Source organism: Carettochelys insculpta, chromosome 1, assembly GCF_033958435.1.
Source record: "Carettochelys insculpta isolate YL-2023 chromosome 1, ASM3395843v1, whole genome shotgun sequence".
Classification (NCBI taxonomy): domain Eukaryota; kingdom Metazoa; phylum Chordata; order Testudines; family Carettochelyidae; genus Carettochelys; species Carettochelys insculpta.
Window position 1 is genome coordinate 31418366 of NC_134137.1, and position 16947 is coordinate 31435312.

At 47.6% G+C, this 16947-nt stretch overlaps 1 protein-coding gene across 2 annotated transcripts in view; it reads right to left on the bottom strand.

Annotated features, from left to right (window-relative positions):
* Nucleotides 1–16947, bottom strand: part of SLC36A4 (solute carrier family 36 member 4) — a 232796-nt gene that overhangs the window by 46343 nt on the left and 169506 nt on the right. Inside the window, exon 11 of one of the 2 annotated variants that reach the window (XM_074984052.1) lies at nucleotides 1037–1138. The exons of the other annotated variant lie outside the window; for it this stretch is intronic. Coding sequence (XP_074840153.1) covers nucleotides 1089–1138 — 50 coding nt within the window. The 3' untranslated portion in view covers nucleotides 1037–1088. Of the gene's footprint in view, nucleotides 1–1036; nucleotides 1139–16947 lie in introns of those variants that run through there. 2 annotated transcript variants of the gene reach the window in all.

Here is a 16947-nt window from a genome sequence, read left to right on the forward strand (position 1 = left end):
GCACAGACCTCACCAAATTCACTAGGAAGCTGTATTTGGGCACCACAAACTGAAACCATGCACTTGTATGTTTCCGGAGTCACAGAAAACTCTTTGGCCTCTCTGGCATACTTCCTGGGCATAGACACAGTCCGCTACCCCTTCAGGGAAGTTGTAGGTACCTCATAGTCCAACTAATCTCAGCCAACATTACCAGGACTGATCCATCCAACAAAGCATCCGCCATGCCCATGTATGCATTTTCCCAGAGCTTCAACTTTGTGGCTACTCTGTAGTTTAACTCTTCTGGAACATGCAACAATTGAAGCAAATAGAGATTGTGTAAAAGGAGTTTTAAATCAAGCACATATTCTCTACTCATAGACAGCATAAGAGAATTACTGATGATTTAGAAAACAAGCCTCTGAATGCCATTCTCTCCTCGCTAGCTTATCCGCTTTCAAGATCCTTGCAAGTGTGTTTGTGTTCAGACACATGGGCCCCCTCCCTGACTTCTCATCTGGTTTCTGTAGTAAGATCCCCCAGCTTGAGCAGTTATGGCCATGAAATGGCCAGAGGGTGCAACTAGAGTCCCTCCTGCTCTTTTAATAGAAGTTCCTGATAGTTGCTGACAGCCAACCTCTCCCCTCCACCACTATCCCCAGCTGATCTCTTGCTTGGTCATGAGCTTACCTGGAAGAACCTGGTCTTCTCAGGTTGGACAGGTCTTCATCCAAAGCTGAAAATCATCCAAGTTTAATGGGATAAAGCTTAATGCCAGCCCTTTGCAAGAATTTCTCCTAACGCCTCCTAATGCTCAAGGTGCAAGAAAAGAACTATGTTCACTGGCATTAATTATGAAAATAATAACAGAAAATGCAGAAATGGCAGAGGTGCTTTATGATTTGTTCTGGTTTTCACCAAGAAGGTTATTGGTGACTGGACACGTAGCATAGTGAATGGCAGTGAAAATGTGGTAGAATCAGAGGCTAAAATAGGAAAACAAGTTAAAACGTACTTAGATAAATCAGGTGTCTTCAAGTCTCCGGGGCCTGAAGAAATACATCCCAGAATACTTTTAGGAGCTGACAGAGAAGATATCCAAGCCATTAGCAATTATCTTTGATAAGTAATAGAAGATGGGAGAGATTACTGGGGACTGAAAAAGAGCAAATATAAGTGTGTGACAGTGTGTTCACCTCACACTAGGTGAGGAGGAGTTAACTCTACATCTCACAATTCTTGCCTACATAAACACCATGCATCTACAGGGGAACAAAAGTGACTGAAAATAGACCAATCTATACCTTTGAAATGTTATATAAAAATTCAATGATTTATGAAAAAAGGCCTTCAAAAATATTGTAAACTGGAGGCACCCTTTAAAAAGAACAATTAAAGCACAAGAAGAAAATGTAAATAAAAATAATTTACTTTGTCTGCATTCCCCTTCAGCTGTGTTAACTTTGCTTACACTCTTTTTGGGGTTTCTTTACACACAAGGGAACTTCCTTCTCACAACCTCTTTGCTTTTTCCTAACTGACCACACAGCAAAACCTTAAAACATATGTGTGACACTTCGTGGTTCTACATCCTATGCTTTTCACTGTCATTTTTGCAGCATTATGATTTCGTGTACTATAAAGGAAATGATGGAATGCACATTAGGAGTAGGCAGATTTTTTTTCAGAGATGCAGAACAACCTGTTTAATCAGCAGTTCTGTAAATTGCCAGCCCACAATTCTGAAATAAAAAAAAGATTTCAAGGTTTGCAGTTTAATAATGTCTACCCACTCTTTAGTCATAATACCTAAAAGAGCTGCTGCTGCCTTCATACTCCCATCAACAGTCAGTCCTGCTATAGCAGCAGCTAGTAAAACATATTTGCAGTGGCCGTCTTCCCCATGCCTTCCTGTAAGAACAGGAAATGGGCAAGCACGAGCACTAAATTCTCCCCACAAGACAGAGGCAATGAGGTCCACCTTAGTGGCATCCCAATATTGGACTGTAAATGGCAGTGGCCACTGCAAATGGCTTTTAAAGTACGGTGACCATCCAGCCCCTTTTTCTTGGGAAAGTCCCTTATTTAAGCTGTCTCACAGAAGTTCTGTATTCTGTGTATGTTCTTGAGTGAAAAAAAATCATGGGTGTGTGTGTTTTTGACAACCTATTCTCAGTCTTTTGTGCTCATAGAATTACTTCTCCTTCAAAGTCATGTGTATGTTTTTTGCCCAGAAGCACATTTCACATTCTTCTTCTACTATCCCCTAACAACCTGCGATTTAATTGTATCTAAGTAACTCTCAAAAGGATATTAAGTATCGTCATTGTAATAGCTCTCTTTACCAAGTACTGAACTGATGATTCATTAGACAGGGGAATTTATTTGAACAAGTTCTGATTTTCACACAAGTTCTTAGTACTGATTTTTTCCTCAATGTCTCTCCTTAACTAAAGTGTATCATTTCCAAAGTGGGTTCCTAATTAAACCTGTGTGGTCTGATTATGAGACACGCTGAATACTAATGGCTTCCTCCATAACAGAGGACAACAAGAAGTGGGAGTGCTTTGTATCTCTTCTAAGCACTTCTTAATATTGTACAGACGTGTGGGCTCTAAGCATGGCTGCAGACTGCGATTATGAGTTAATTGGCTAGTCTAGCCGTTAAGATGTAGTACAATAGTTCATGACTGAGCACCAAAGGTCACCGCAATCAGGCTGGATGCTGGCTACAGTATGGGATAAGTCTGTAAAGCCCAGGGTTGGGAGAGGAAGTACAAATTATGCTGTTGTGTCTTCACTGAGCTGACAGTGCTACAGCTGGGCTTTACCACTCTGTCAGGGTGTAGATAAGTATAGCGATCAGTAGGTTTTCGGTACAGTGTGGTACTGATCAGGCCATCCTTGATTAGTACTGTAGTGTCCAGGAAATGTATCTCTTGCATGTTGTAATCGAGGCATAAGTTGATGGTGGGGTGTAGATTGTTAAAGTCTCTGTGGAATTCTTCTAAAGCCTCTGTACCATGGGTCCAAATCATAAAGATGTCATCAATGCATCTTAAGTAGAGGAGTGGTAACAGTTTTTTGTGGATTACGTACATACTATAGTGTTAATGATGCATAAAATTATAACTAATACAGGATAATCACAGTGAAATTAGCTAATTTACACAAGACCGGAAACTTACATGGTCAAATGAAACTGAGGAGCTCACGTAGCATACACGCTGTTGGTGTAATTCTGTGTAACTACACACAACTTTAAACTTAATAACAAAAATATTGTTTTCATTCAAGAGATGAGTAGCATATGCTCTATATGTATGCCCCTTACTCTGCACTGTGATGTAATCATAGAATCATATAGAGTTATAGAATCATAGAATACAAGGACGGGAAGGGACCTTGAGAGGTCATCGAGTCCAGGCCCCTGCCCTCATGGCAGGACTGCGTACCGTCTAGACCATCCCTGACAGACATTTATCTAACCTGTTCTTAAATATCTCCAGAGATGGTGATTCCACAACCTCCCTCAGCAATTTATTCCAGTATTTGACCACCCTGACAGTTAGGAACTGTTTTCTAATATCCAATCTAAACCCCCATTGCTGCAGTTTAAGCCCATTGCTTCTTGTTCTATCCTCAGAGGCCAAGAAGAACAAGTTTATGTCCTTTTCCTTAGGACACCCTTTTACATACCTGAAAACTGCCATCATGTCCCCCCTCAATCTTCTTTTTTCCGGACTAAACAAGCCCAGTTCTTTCAGCCTTTTTTCATAGGTCATGTTCCCTAGACCTTTGATCATTCTTGTTGTTCTTTTCTGGACCTTTTCCAACTTTTCCACATCTTTTTTCTAATGCGGTGCCCAGAACTGGACACAATACTCTAACTGAGGCCTAAACAGTGCAGAGTAGAGTGGAAGAATGACTTCTCGTGTCTTGTACATAACACACCTGAGCTGCGTCTACACGTGCACGCTAGTTAGAAGTAGCGGCACTAACTTCGAAATAGCGCCCATCACGTCTACACGCGTCGGGCGCTATTTCGAAGTTAACTTCGACGTTAGGCGGCGAGACGTCGAAGTCGCTAACCTCATGAGGGCTACGTCTACACGTGCAGCCAACATCGAAATAGTCTGTTTCGATGAATAACGTCTACACGTCCTCCAGGGCCAGCAACGTCGATGTTCAACTTCGACATTGCTCAGCCCAACATCGAAATAGGCGCAGCGAGGGAACGTCTACACGTCAAAGTAGCACACATCGAAATAGGGATGCTAGGCACAGCTGCAGACAGGGTCACAGGCCGGACTCAACAGCCAGCCGCTCCCTTAAAGGGCCCCTCCCAGACACAGTTGCACTAAACAACACAAGATACACAGAGCTGACAACTGGTTGCAGACCCTGTGCCTGCAGCATAGATCCCCAGCTGCCGCAGAAGCAGCCAGAAGCCCTGGGCTAAGGGCTGCTGCCCACGGTGACCATAGAGCCCCGCAGGGGCTGGAGAGAGAGCATCTCTCAACCCCCCAGCTGATGGCCGCCATGGAGGACCCAGCAATTTCGACGTTGCGGGACGCAGATCGTCTACACGGTCCCTACTTCGACGTTGAACGTCGAAGTAGGGCACTATTCCTATCTCCTCATGAGGTTAGCAACTTCGATGTCTCGCCGCCTAACGTCGAAGTTAACTTCGAAATAGCGCCCGACGCGTGTAGACGCGACGGGCGCTATTTCAAAGTTGGTGCCGCTACTTCGAAGTAGCGTGCACGTGTAGACGCAGCTGAGGAGATAGGAATAGCGCCCTACTTCGATGTTCAACGTCGAAGTAGGGACAGTGTAGACGAGCCGCGTTCCGCAACGTCGAAATTGACGGGTCCTCCATGGCGGCCATCAGCTGGGGGGTTGAGAGACGCTCTCTCCAGCCCCTCAGCTCACTGGTGGCCGCGTGGAGCGGCCCCTTAAAGGGCCCCTCCCCCGCCCTGACTGCAGGAGGCTGAGGCAACGTGCAGGCTCCTGCCTGCACACGCGGCAGCGAGCCTGCACAGCCCTCAGCCCCTGTCAGCAGCCATGGCTGCCCAGCAGCCCCCCCAGCGCCCCCAGGGGACCCCCCCCAAGGGGAGCCAGGGCAGCCAGAGGACCAAGCAGTCTGGGAAGCGGCAGTGGGGCCCCTCTTGGACGGAGGCCGAGCTGCGGGACCTGCTGGGGCTCTGGAGCGAGGAGGAGGTGCTCCAGGTAATGGGGAGCAAGAGGCGGAACGCGGATGCGTTCGCTCGGCTGGCCGACGGCCTGGCTGCCCGGGGTCACCCTGCCCGCACTCCGGACCATGTCCGCAGTAACGTGAAGGAGCTGCGGCAGGGTTACGCCCGGGCCCGGGATGCGGCCAGCCGATCTGGGGCCGCCCCCGTCACTTGCCCCTTTTACAGGGAGCTCAGGGACATCCTGGGCTCCCGGCACACCTCCTCCCCTCCGGCCACCCTTGACACCTCGGCTGACAAGCCCCAGCAGGCCCTGCAGACGGACTCCGCCCCGGAGGTAAGCCCCGCACCCTGGGGGCCCCCCCCGGAGGCCATCCCCGGGACATCGCGGCAGGAGGAGGAGGGGGGGGGCTCCTCCTCCACCGATTCCAGCCTGCAGATCCTCCTCCTGCCATCCCGGAGCAGCAGCAGGGCCTCCGACCCCCGGGGATCTCCAGACCGTGGGAGCGGACCCACAGGTAGGTACCCCTCTCTGGTGGACACCCCGGGGCTTGAGGGGCGGGGGGAACAGAGATGTGTCCAGGGCCCCCCACACGCCAACATGGCCATGGCCCCAAGGACACCAGGGCCATGGCCCTCACAGCACTGCAGCCATCAGCCCCTGCCCCCCGCCACCCTGCATGACAGTGCCATGCCCCATCCCCAGGCCAGGGGGGAGCGGAACCTCGAGGGGCCCCCGGGCGGAGGGGGTGGGACACCCCGCAGCAGCAGCATGCGATGGAGTGGGGGGAGTGCCAAAGGGAGACTCAGCCTACATATGAGCCACCCGAGCCAAGGAGCTCCCAGGGCCAAAGGAGGATCCTGGCGCTACAGCTGGCAGGTGACACCTCTGCCCTGAACAAACAGGAGGGAGGAGCCGAGCTGGCTTGGAATTGGGGGGCGAGGGCGGGGGCCACAGGTAGAGGCTAGGGGAAGGGAGAGCTGGTAGGCAGCCAGCCAGAGGAGAGGGAAAGCTGCATCCCAGAGGGGCCCCCCCTTGGGGTCTTCTCCCCACGACGGGTTGGAAGGACTGTCTCTTCCGACAGCTGCTGCTGTCACTCCTGCCAGAAACTGGCCATCTGTGGCCTAAGAAACCTCTCCTGCTCTCAGACCCTGCGGGGTGAAGTGAGAGTCGCTCCCACCAGGGGACGGGCTGCAGGGCAGGGGGACCCCTGAACCCCATCCATCACAGCAGCATCTCCCGGGGACAGGGATGGGGAATCTGCAGCACAGGGCGGGGGGGACAAAGGCCACGGCTCGGGGCCCACACTAACGCCTGTCTCCATTCTTCTTTCCCCCCTCCTCTCCTGTGTCCTGCACCTGCACCTGCACTATCCGAAGGACCGGAAGAGAGCGCCGGCGAGGCCTCGGTTGTCCCGGAGAGCCCTCCGGGACCCTCGCTCCAGGGCAGCCCCTCGGCGGAGGAACGACCGGCCCCGCGGAGGGCCAGACGGCGGACCCCGCGCCTGCTACCGGCGGCGGCAACGGATCCCCAGCTGCTGGCCATCCTCCGCTGGCAGCTGGAGGTGTCGGAGCAGCACCTCCGGCTGCAGGAGCAGGCGCTGGCCTGGCGCAGAGAGGCATGGGGGGCCTATATGGAGACCATCAACCGGCTGGTTGATTACCTGGCCCCCCATGCCGCGCCGGCCGCGCCACCGCCCGCCATGCCCTCTCCTGCAGCCCCACCACCAGCTGCTCCAGCTGTCGCCGGGCCGTCCGCCATCGCCCCACCACCTCCCCGCGAGGGCCACCGTGCCGAGGGACCCCTGGAGCCACCCGAGACTCGCCGGCGCCGCTACCTTCCGGTGGAGCCCGCTCCCACCCAGCCGCGCACCAGACTGCAGGCCCGCCGGAGCTCCCGGCCGGGCACGCCCACTGCTGGGCTGTAGGGGCGAGGGGCCCGGGACGTGGCCCCCCCCTTGTTGGACAGACTTTGGGGACTGGGTGGGTGGTGTGGGTGTTGCCCCTGTTTGCCCCGTCCCACCCCGTAAATAGTTCTCCCCGTTCTCCTCCCTGCTTTTTGTTTTTCTTGCTTGATGGAGCACAGTTCTTTGATTTGTTGTTGTAGATTGTTTTATTTGTGCCCATCTTGGTTTTGTTGAATGTTTGTCCCTCCTTTTTGGTTTCTGTTTCACATATATATATTTTTTTATTTAAAAAAAAAAAAATCGTTAAGACAAAAAAAACATTTACGTTCACCCACAAGTTCGTGCTGTCATTTCTCCTGGACAAGTGGGGGGGGGCGGTGGGGTGCTCCATGGTGTGGGCGTTGGGGCAGGAGTGTGGGGGAGGAAGGGGCGGGCAGTAGGGGGCCTGGGCAGAGTTCACCCCGCGGCCTGTTGCTCGAAGTGGGCCCGCAGGGCCTCCCGGACCCGGGTCCCCTCTGGGTCCACCTGCCGACTGGGGGCAGCAGGTGGCTGCACGTGTGCCCTGCCGGCCTCGGCGGCCCAGCCCTGAAGAAAACTCTCCCCCTTGCTCTCCACGAGGTTGTGCAGGGCGCAGCAGGCACCCACAATCTGCGGGATGTTGTTGGGGCTGGCATCCAGGCGGGTGAGGAGACATCTCCAGCGTCCCTTGAGGCGGCCAAATGAGCGCTCCACCACCTGGCGCGCACGGTTCAGGCGCTGGTTGAAGCGCTCCTGGCTGGCGGAGAGGTGGCCCGTGTAGGGGCGCATGAGCCACGGCCGGAGGGGGTAGGCCGCATCCGCGATGATGCAGAAGGGCATGGTTGTGTCCCCCAGAGGGATCTCCCGCTGGGGGATGTAGGTCCCCGCCTCCAGCCGGCGGCACAGGCCCGAGTTCCGGAAAACCCGGGCGTCGTGGGTGCTCCCAGGCCAGCCCACGTAAATGTCCTGGAACCGTCCCCGGCTGTCCACCAAGGCCTGCAGGACGACTGAATGGTAGCCCTTCCGATTGAGGTATCGGCCTCCATTGTGGTGCGGGGCGCAGATGAGGATGTGAGTCCCATCCAGAGCCCCAAAGCAGTTGGGGAAGCCCAGGGTGGCAAAGGCAGCGACAGTGGCACGTGGGTCCCCCAGCCTCACGAGCCTCTGCAGGAGCATGGCGTTGATGGCACGCACGACCTGCAGAGAAAGCACATGGGACAGCCCCAATGAGGGGTGAGCAGGGTGTGCATGGCCCTGCCCTGCCCTGCCCTGCCCTGGCCTCCCCCTGTGTGGGTTCTCTTACCTCCATGAAGACAGCCCCGACGGTGGCCTTTCCGACACCAAACTGCTGCCCCACGGATCGGTAGCTGTCCGGAGTGGCCAGCTTCCAGACAGCGATGCCGACCCGTTTCTCTACAGGGAGGGCACGCCGCATGGCAGTGTCCCGGTGCCTGAGTGCAGGGGTGAGCCACTGGCACAGCTCCAGGAATGTCTGGCGGGTCATCCTGAAGTTCCTGAGCCACTGGTCGTCGTCCCACTCCCCAAGCACCAGCCGCTCCCACCAGTCGGTGCTGGTGGGGTAGCTCCACAGCTGCTGGCATGTGAGGCGGGGGGTGGAGCGGGGTGCTGCAGGGGTAGGGGCTGAGCCCTGCTGCCCTGGGGGCATTTCCTCCCCTGGGGCAAGAAGGTGCTCAGCTGCCCCCAACATGGCATGAGCCAGGGCAAGCCCTGCTCCTGCCGGGAGGGCTGGGTGGACCTCTAGCTGCTGCTGCTGCTGCTGCTGCTGGGGGTCCATGACTGCGGCGCTCAGGGTCTGTGTGCCTATATGGCTCGTCAGACCGCGTGCTGTGCAGGCTGAGTGTATGTGGGAGGGGCCCTTTCAGGGAGCGGCTAGCTGTTGCCCCGGAAGCGCTAGTCCGCCCGTTGACCCTGTGTGCAGCTGTGCCTGGCATCCCTATTTCGATGTGTGCTACTTTGACGTGTAGACGTTCCCTCGCTGCGCCTATTTCGATGTCGGGCTGAGCAACGTCGAAGTTGAACATCGACGTTGCCGGCTCTGGAGGACGTGTAGACGTTATTCATCAAAATAGCCTATTTCGATGTTGGGTGCACGTGTAGACGTAGCCCTGTTAATGCATCCCAGAATCATGTTTGCTTTTTTTGCAACAGCATCACACTGTTGACTCATATTTAACTTGTGGTCCACTATAACCCCTAGATCCCCTTCTGCCATATGGCTTCCTAGACAGTCACTTCCCATTCTGTATGTGTGAAACTGATTGCTCCTTCGTAAGTGGAGTACTTTTCATTTGTCTTTATTACACTTCATCCTGTTTACCTCAGACCATTTCTCCAAGTTGTCCAGATCATTTTGAATTTTGACAAATCAGTTGCAACCCTTCCTAGCTTGGTATCATCTGCAAACTTAATAAGCATACTTTCTAGGCCAATATCTAAATCATTGATGAAGATATTAAACTGAACCGGTTCCAAAACAGACCCCTGCAGAACCCCACTTGTTACTTTCTTCCAGCAGGATTGAGAACCCTTAATAACTACTCTGTGAGTATGGTTATCCAGTCAGTTTTGCCCCCACCTTATAGCAACTCCATTTAAATTGCATTTGCCTAGTTTATTGATAAGAATATCATGCAAGACTGTGTCAAATGCCTTACTAAAGTCTAGGTATACCACATCTACTGCTTCTCCCTTATCCACAAGGCTCGTTATCCTGTCAAAGAAAGCTATCAAATTGGTTTGACATGATTTGTTCTTTACAAATCCATGCTGGCTGTTCCCTATCACCTTACCACCTTCCAAGTATTTGCAGATGATTTCCTTAATTACTTGTTCCATTATCTTTCCCGGCACAGAAGTTAAACTGACTGGTCTGTAGTTTCCTGCGTTGTTCCTATTCCCCTTTTTGTAGATGGGCAACTATCATCTTAAAGTGTTTTGGCAAACACCAAAGAGGGAAAACTAAGAAAATCCTAATCTCCATACTTGCTGTTCCTACCTCTTATTCCTGATGGGAATACGGGGACTTCGAAGTAGGCAGGGTCCTTTCGAAAAGGAGTCCCCTCGGGATGAGCCATGCGGCGGCGAGGCGCGTCAATTTCGAAGTGCCGCCGCCGCCCACATGCTAATGAAGCGCTGAATATGCATTTCAGCGCTTCATTAGTAAACTTCGAAATGGCCATTTGCATGGCCATTTCGAAGTTTGGGGCTAGTGTAGACACGGCCAATGTTTCACATCATGGCTCAACAGCCTGTAAAACTGTACATTTAAACAGTAAGACTTTTAGAGATGGCACTGAAAAGCATCCAAAGCACTTTCATTTTAGTACTCTAAAAACAAAAGAAAAACTCAATTTAAAGTTTAAAAAACCCGAAAACACTCTCCTTCTCCATAACAGTGGCCAAGGGGTGTAATACAAAATCTGACAGATAAATTTAGTGGTGCTACTGGACACCTCCGTATTCAGAAACCATTCCATCTACTTTAGTTGAGTACAGCGGATAAGCCTGAACTGCTTGGTAAACCATAAGTTAGAATTATTTAGTTGTGTCTGAACTACTGAAATGTAGTGTTTGATACAGCAACTGCAGAGTGGTAGCAACAGAAACTATATGAATAAACATAGTATTTTGTATTAGAAGGGCTGGTACAGCAACTCTAGAAAAAACTGCTGGGTTTGCTTGTAGCAGTTTTAGGTATTATGCAAGTGTATAGCTTTTCTATAGTACGAGCCAACTAGTTTTTACCCAGGCGAGCTTAAGTGTGAAGGCTGGAAGAAGAGAAAGAATTAATACAAATGTAATGCCTGAGAAGTCTGGAGACAGGTATTGTAGTTCTGTCATTGATTTCCCTCTCAAGTTTTATTCAACCCTTAGCTATTCCATATGCCAAATAATAAACTAGTTTTGAGAGTTACTTCAGAGATGAAACTACTTCCCGCATCTGTGGTTTCCCTATGGTCAGTATTAAATTTCTGTTAAAGAATTAACCGTGCAGTTTATGCCCTAAAGGAAGATCCAGTGAAAGCATCATTGCTAGTACATTTAACATTCTCTCATGCACATCACGGGAGGTTCACTGCTGTGCGTTAATAAGAGAATTATATGTACAATTAGTTTGCGCAATAAACTTGTATTCAGAAGTTCTGTAATGGTCTTTAAGTGGGTTTTTATTAAATACTTACACAAACAAGAAAACAAAAGCAGATACAAAAGTCAAGAGACCTGTATTATCACATATAAACAACCGATTACACTTGAGAGACTGAGAAAATAAGTGCAACATGTTCTGCGCTGTTAAAACCCTCTTTAAGATTATTGTCACTTGCCAGACATTGTAAAACGACAACCCTTAACTGACTTATTTCATTTTTGCTTCAAGAATGTGCAAAAGTCATGAATGAAACCTAGCATATGATTCTGTCTTTATAATGGTCTCAGTTTTATACAGATTGTTGTTCAAGTTGCACAACTCCTTATTAAAACTCACAAATAAGCAACCTGACAATCAGATGGATTGATCACTTTCACCTTCTACAGTCTTTTAGCATTAATGAGGTAAACTCACCATATTAATGGAATAATGTACAGAAATAGTATTAACTTTTTAAATACACACTGCAGACATTTTTCATATGATGAAGTCTAAATGTCCCTTTGGCACCTATGCAAATAATAAATTGCTTGCTTGGGGTGAACTGATACGTTAAATGATGTGTGTGTAGCAGTACTACAATGGGCATTGAAATTAGGGTCTCTTAACAGATGTCCTTAATCTAAACAAAGACATAAAAGATCAACCACACAGGAGCCAGCAAACAGAGCTAAACACAGGGGAGTTTGAGTGGAGATAGGTTGAAAGAAAAGGGAGGCAAGCCCATTCCTTTGAGGCAGAAAGTGAGTTCATGTTGGATGTGTGTGTGTGTGGATATGTGTGTTCATGCATTAATTTCTCCAGACAGGAGATTAGAAAAGGCTGCAGAAGCTACAATCTGCAGTGACTCAACGAATGGAAGAGTCAATGAACATGACTAGATGTGGAAGCTCTCGGATATACATTACTCTGAGGATATAACCTAAAAGTAGCTTAATCTATATGAAGTACCACTTAATAGACCTGACATAAGAGAAGATCTGAGGTTCAGAAATGAAGCTAGCAACAATGGTTGAGTTTTGAAGGGGCTTTGAGTGGACAAGAAAGGAAAGGGAAGAAACCTCAATACTTGTATGCTGGATTAAAAAACTGTGAGATAAACTGTTGGATGAGGAACATGGCCAATAGAAACAAGCATGTGACTACAAGAACAAGGCAGAGGAAAAGAGCAGCTACTGAAGGAACTCAGGAAAAGGCTTGCTGTGTTAGAAAATGATGGACAAAGACAGACAATAACAGACGGAAGAGCAAGGAAGAACAGAAAACCAGTTAGCTCTAGAAGAACAGTGACTATGACAATAGATACAGTGTTTAGCATCCCCAGATGGTAGGAAAAGACTCATAGAAGACTACAAATGCAAAAAGAAGACAAGATGACCTGCAATCAGAAACAACAGAAAGGGGAGGGTCGAGAATTAGCTCCACGCCAGGAAGAAGCACATCTGCACAACTGGGGACCCTTACAAAGAAAAAAACAGGCCAGTCACCAGTGAGTCTTGAGAACAGAAAAGTGTAATATCTGCCAGGAGTTAAGATATTAGATGTGGATCTGCGATGGAAGAGAATCCTCACTAGAAACACTTAAAGAAACTGAGACTCAAGTGACCTTCTGTGGAATTCTATCTGTCCCTAAAAGAGGGGAGTGAAGATAAGACAAGATTATGGTCATCAACAAGTGGTTCAGATAATGGCACTAGAAGAAGGGCTCTGGGATGTTCAACGCCTTGGAGATGTTCATTGACAGAAGACTGTTCTCATGGGATGGAATGGGTAAGGAGGGAAATAGAGTACTGGGGTGGAGATTGGCACAATAGGTTACAAGAGCTTTAATCTAGGAATTCAGGGGAGAGGATCAGGAGATGCTAATATAATCTCTATGCCTGATTTTAATACTAAACAGGAGGAAAATTAAGTAAAACAGGATACAGCAATAGAGAAGGGAAGAACAGAGAGTAGGAGAATGAATAAGAGGAGAGACAGTGCCAATATCACTGACTGTAACAGACAAGTAGGAAATACTAGCAGTGAGGTGACTGTACTTAATCAGATGAGGAATCTGAGTGAAACCAAACAGAAACAACTATGGTGTCTGGACATAGCAGACCCAGTCTGTATAAAATACTTTGAAAAACTGAATGCCACTCAGAGCTCCTCAATGTAATATATAATCTCTCTATGGCAATATACAAAGCATAGTGCAATTCCAAGAAAACTCCTATGAAAGTTTTGAGATGAAAAGTGGAGTAAAACAAGGATGTATCTTGCCACCAACACTGTTTGGAATATTCTTCTTGTCGGTTTCCTCTTGGGGGGTAACGATATTTATTAATTAAATGGAAACATCAAAGGAGGGTTAACCCTCCATAGCACAGATCCCAGGACCCCACCCTCAGCGAACCCACAGATGGGAGGCACCCCCAGAGTGTCCCGGACCCCGCTGAAACCCCCTTGGAGGGAAGTGGCTGGCAGGGAGAGCAAGACTAGGACAAGGAGTACTTTTGAAACAAAGTAGCTAATATTTTTATTGGTTAACACAAATCAGATTTAAGAGTATCAACACTAAGAGCCAACTATTACTACACGTTTTAACAGTAACTAAAACTTACACTTAACATTGTTTCCATGGAGTATCTTGAACTGAAGTTTTTATTTATCCGGAAGGCAAAAAGGCTTGGTTATTAAAGGTAGGTTTGAATAGGTATGGGGTTTTAAATCCCCTTTGCTTCCTTAAGGAGAGGGGTGAGGCCGCTACTCCTCACCTCCTCCCGGGGTCAGGGTGCTAACCCGACCCAAAGAGGGGATGGTGCCTAGGAGGCCGTTGGGGCTGTTCCGTTTTTCAGAGGCCGCTGCTGCTCTCCGTAGGCCCGACCTATAAACTGTGGTCTTGGGAGGCGCTTGCTCTCCTACAGACCACGGAAGTGGGGAAGTGAAGCAGGGAGGCTATGCCGTCACCTGGCTATATCTGTAGACAAATGAGGTAAGTGGTATAGGTATTTGCTTAATAAAATCAATGCTATATGGAAATAATTATTGGTAATTTGGAAACAGTTATAACAATAAAATACTAAACAACAATAATAATATTAAATAAAACATGAATTAAATGTCCTTTGATATTAAGTCCAGCGTGAGGCTTTTAGGCCCAGGCTTGGGGTCAGGCCCCCAGGCACTGCCCCTCCCCCACCGGGGAGGTGCACAGCAGGGGTATGACCCCTGCTCCCCCAATGGGGGTCCCGGCTCCCCGAGCTGGTTCTTTGAACTAGTATTAAGGTGTGTGAGCACCACGTAAAAACGCGGGCTTGGTGGATAAATTATGTGTCCAGTGAAGACAAGTCTGGTGAAAAGGCTGCAGGTCTTATTCCTATGAGCAGATGGGAATAAGGGGACTTTGAAGTAGGCGGGGTCCTTTCGAAAAGGAGCCCCGTCGGGACGAGCCGTGCGGCGGCGAGGCACATCAATTTCAAAGTGCTGCGGCTGCCCGCATGATAATGAGGCGATGAATATGTATTTCAGCACTTCATTAGTAAACTTCGAAATGGCCATTTGCATGGCCATTTCGAAGTTTGGGGCTAGTGTAGACATGGCCTTATAGTCATAAAAAAATCTGCAACACCCAACTGTGACCTCACACCTCACACCAAATATCTGTGAATACGAATGGTGCAACTATATATACTATCATCCACTTATAGCCTTTACCTAAGTTTTATAGTTTCTATACTGTATTTATAGTTTTGCCAGCACCCCTGGATTGTATATGTTTCTTTAACAATGAGTGTAGCTATCCCTACATGCAGTTCAGGAGATGGTGCAACTGGTTATGAAGAAAAGGTAGCTGTAAATTTATCTCGCCATTTTTATTATTCCTGTATGTTATGCTTAATCTACTATATTTGGGTAATAACATTTATAACACACTTTTCATATAACTAACTTCCACAGATCTCTAGCATGTACAGAGAACTATACAAACCAGATGACACACATACCTAATGGTATGAAGTTGTATGATACAGTGTTATTTGATAAACAGTATGGCTAGGTCTACACTACAGAGATCTTTCAAAAGAAGCCCTTCCGGAAGATCTCTTCTGAAAGAACATCTTTTAAAAGAGTGAATTCACACACAAAAAAGAGGATCAAAAGAGTGATCTGCTCTTTCAAAAGGGAACGTCCACACAGCCCCTGCTCTTTGGGAAGAATGGGACAGGGATTGAAAAATTAGGCCCCATGAGGACTGCTCTTTTAAAAGACGGGCCCTGTGGAGCATCTACACATGATTTCTTTCAAAAGAAGTTTTCGAAAGAAGGTGCTCTTCCTGAAATGGAAAAGAAAGAGCGATTTTGAAAGAAGTGCCACATTCTTTAGATTTACTTTCGAAAGAATGCTTTTCATGTGTAGATGCTCTACTGGGTCTTTCAAAGAGCCCCCTTCTTTCAAAAAATCTTTTGAAAGAACTTGCTAGTGTAGATGCAGCCATGTGATAATGGCATAATCGATAGCAACATATACAAAAGGGAAAGAATTAAGATTGTGTGGGCAAACTTCACTTTGATTTCTTGACTTTTGAGTTCAAGAGAGAAAGTAGGGAATTAGATGAATAACTGCAAGTCAAAAGCAGAATTTAATATAAAATTACACACTGTGGAATTAAAGTGTTTGACCTGTTTAAATAACTGGAAGTTTTTGAAAAAATAACCTATTCAATTTTGAAGTCTGCATGCTGTCCTGGTTATATCAAATCTTCATAAACTAAATAGTTTCTGTAACATCCTTTTAAATGTAGTTTGTAAATGACAAGAAAACTAAACAACCATAGACTGAATAATCACCATTGTTAAATTCTCTTTGGGATTATTTGGTCAAATTTTTATTTATATTCTGGTTGTGGGATTTGATTAAAATGTAAATACCTCACAGATACTGCACTTGTCATGTTTTTCTTCTTCATTCCAACAAAAAATTAAGTTGAAAATGGAAAATGTAATTATAAATTAAGATATCCTGAATTGACATGCATAATAATTAAACTGATTTTGGTTGTCCTGTATATCCTTGTTTCACTGTAACTCTCTAAACAGTGTCAAAAAGATGTGATAATTGTATTGTGCCTATTTAAATGCAAAACTTTCACACAGTTTTTTCACACAAACTACACAGAATTGAATTTCAGTAAGCAGAGGCACAAACAGAAGGACTGAAGGTGAAACATGCAAATTAATTTTTCATTGTCCAAAGTGATACCTGCCTTGTGTTTGTGCTTCCCTGAGTTTCTCTTGACAATAGAAGATGTTCTGGAATACACTGATAAATTAAACAGTAGTAAGTAATCAGAAAAAACATATTCACCCAATATTTCTGGAGGAACTAAAGTATGACATTGATGAATATATTAACCGTGGTATCTAATCGTAATCTGTTTCTTAAATTAGTCTTTGTACAAGCTGAGTGGAGAATAAAAGTCTCCAAGGCTGGGTCTACACTAGCCCCCTTCTTTGAAGGGGGCATGGTAATCAGCCTGAGCGGGGAATAGCAATGAAGTGCTGTGATGAATATGCAGCACCTCTTTAGGATAATTCTCACCAGGGTAACTTTGAAGTTGCAAATGTCAAAGAGCCAGCATGCAGTGTGGCCACGGGTACTTCAAAGTACCCACGCAACTTCGAAGTGCCCT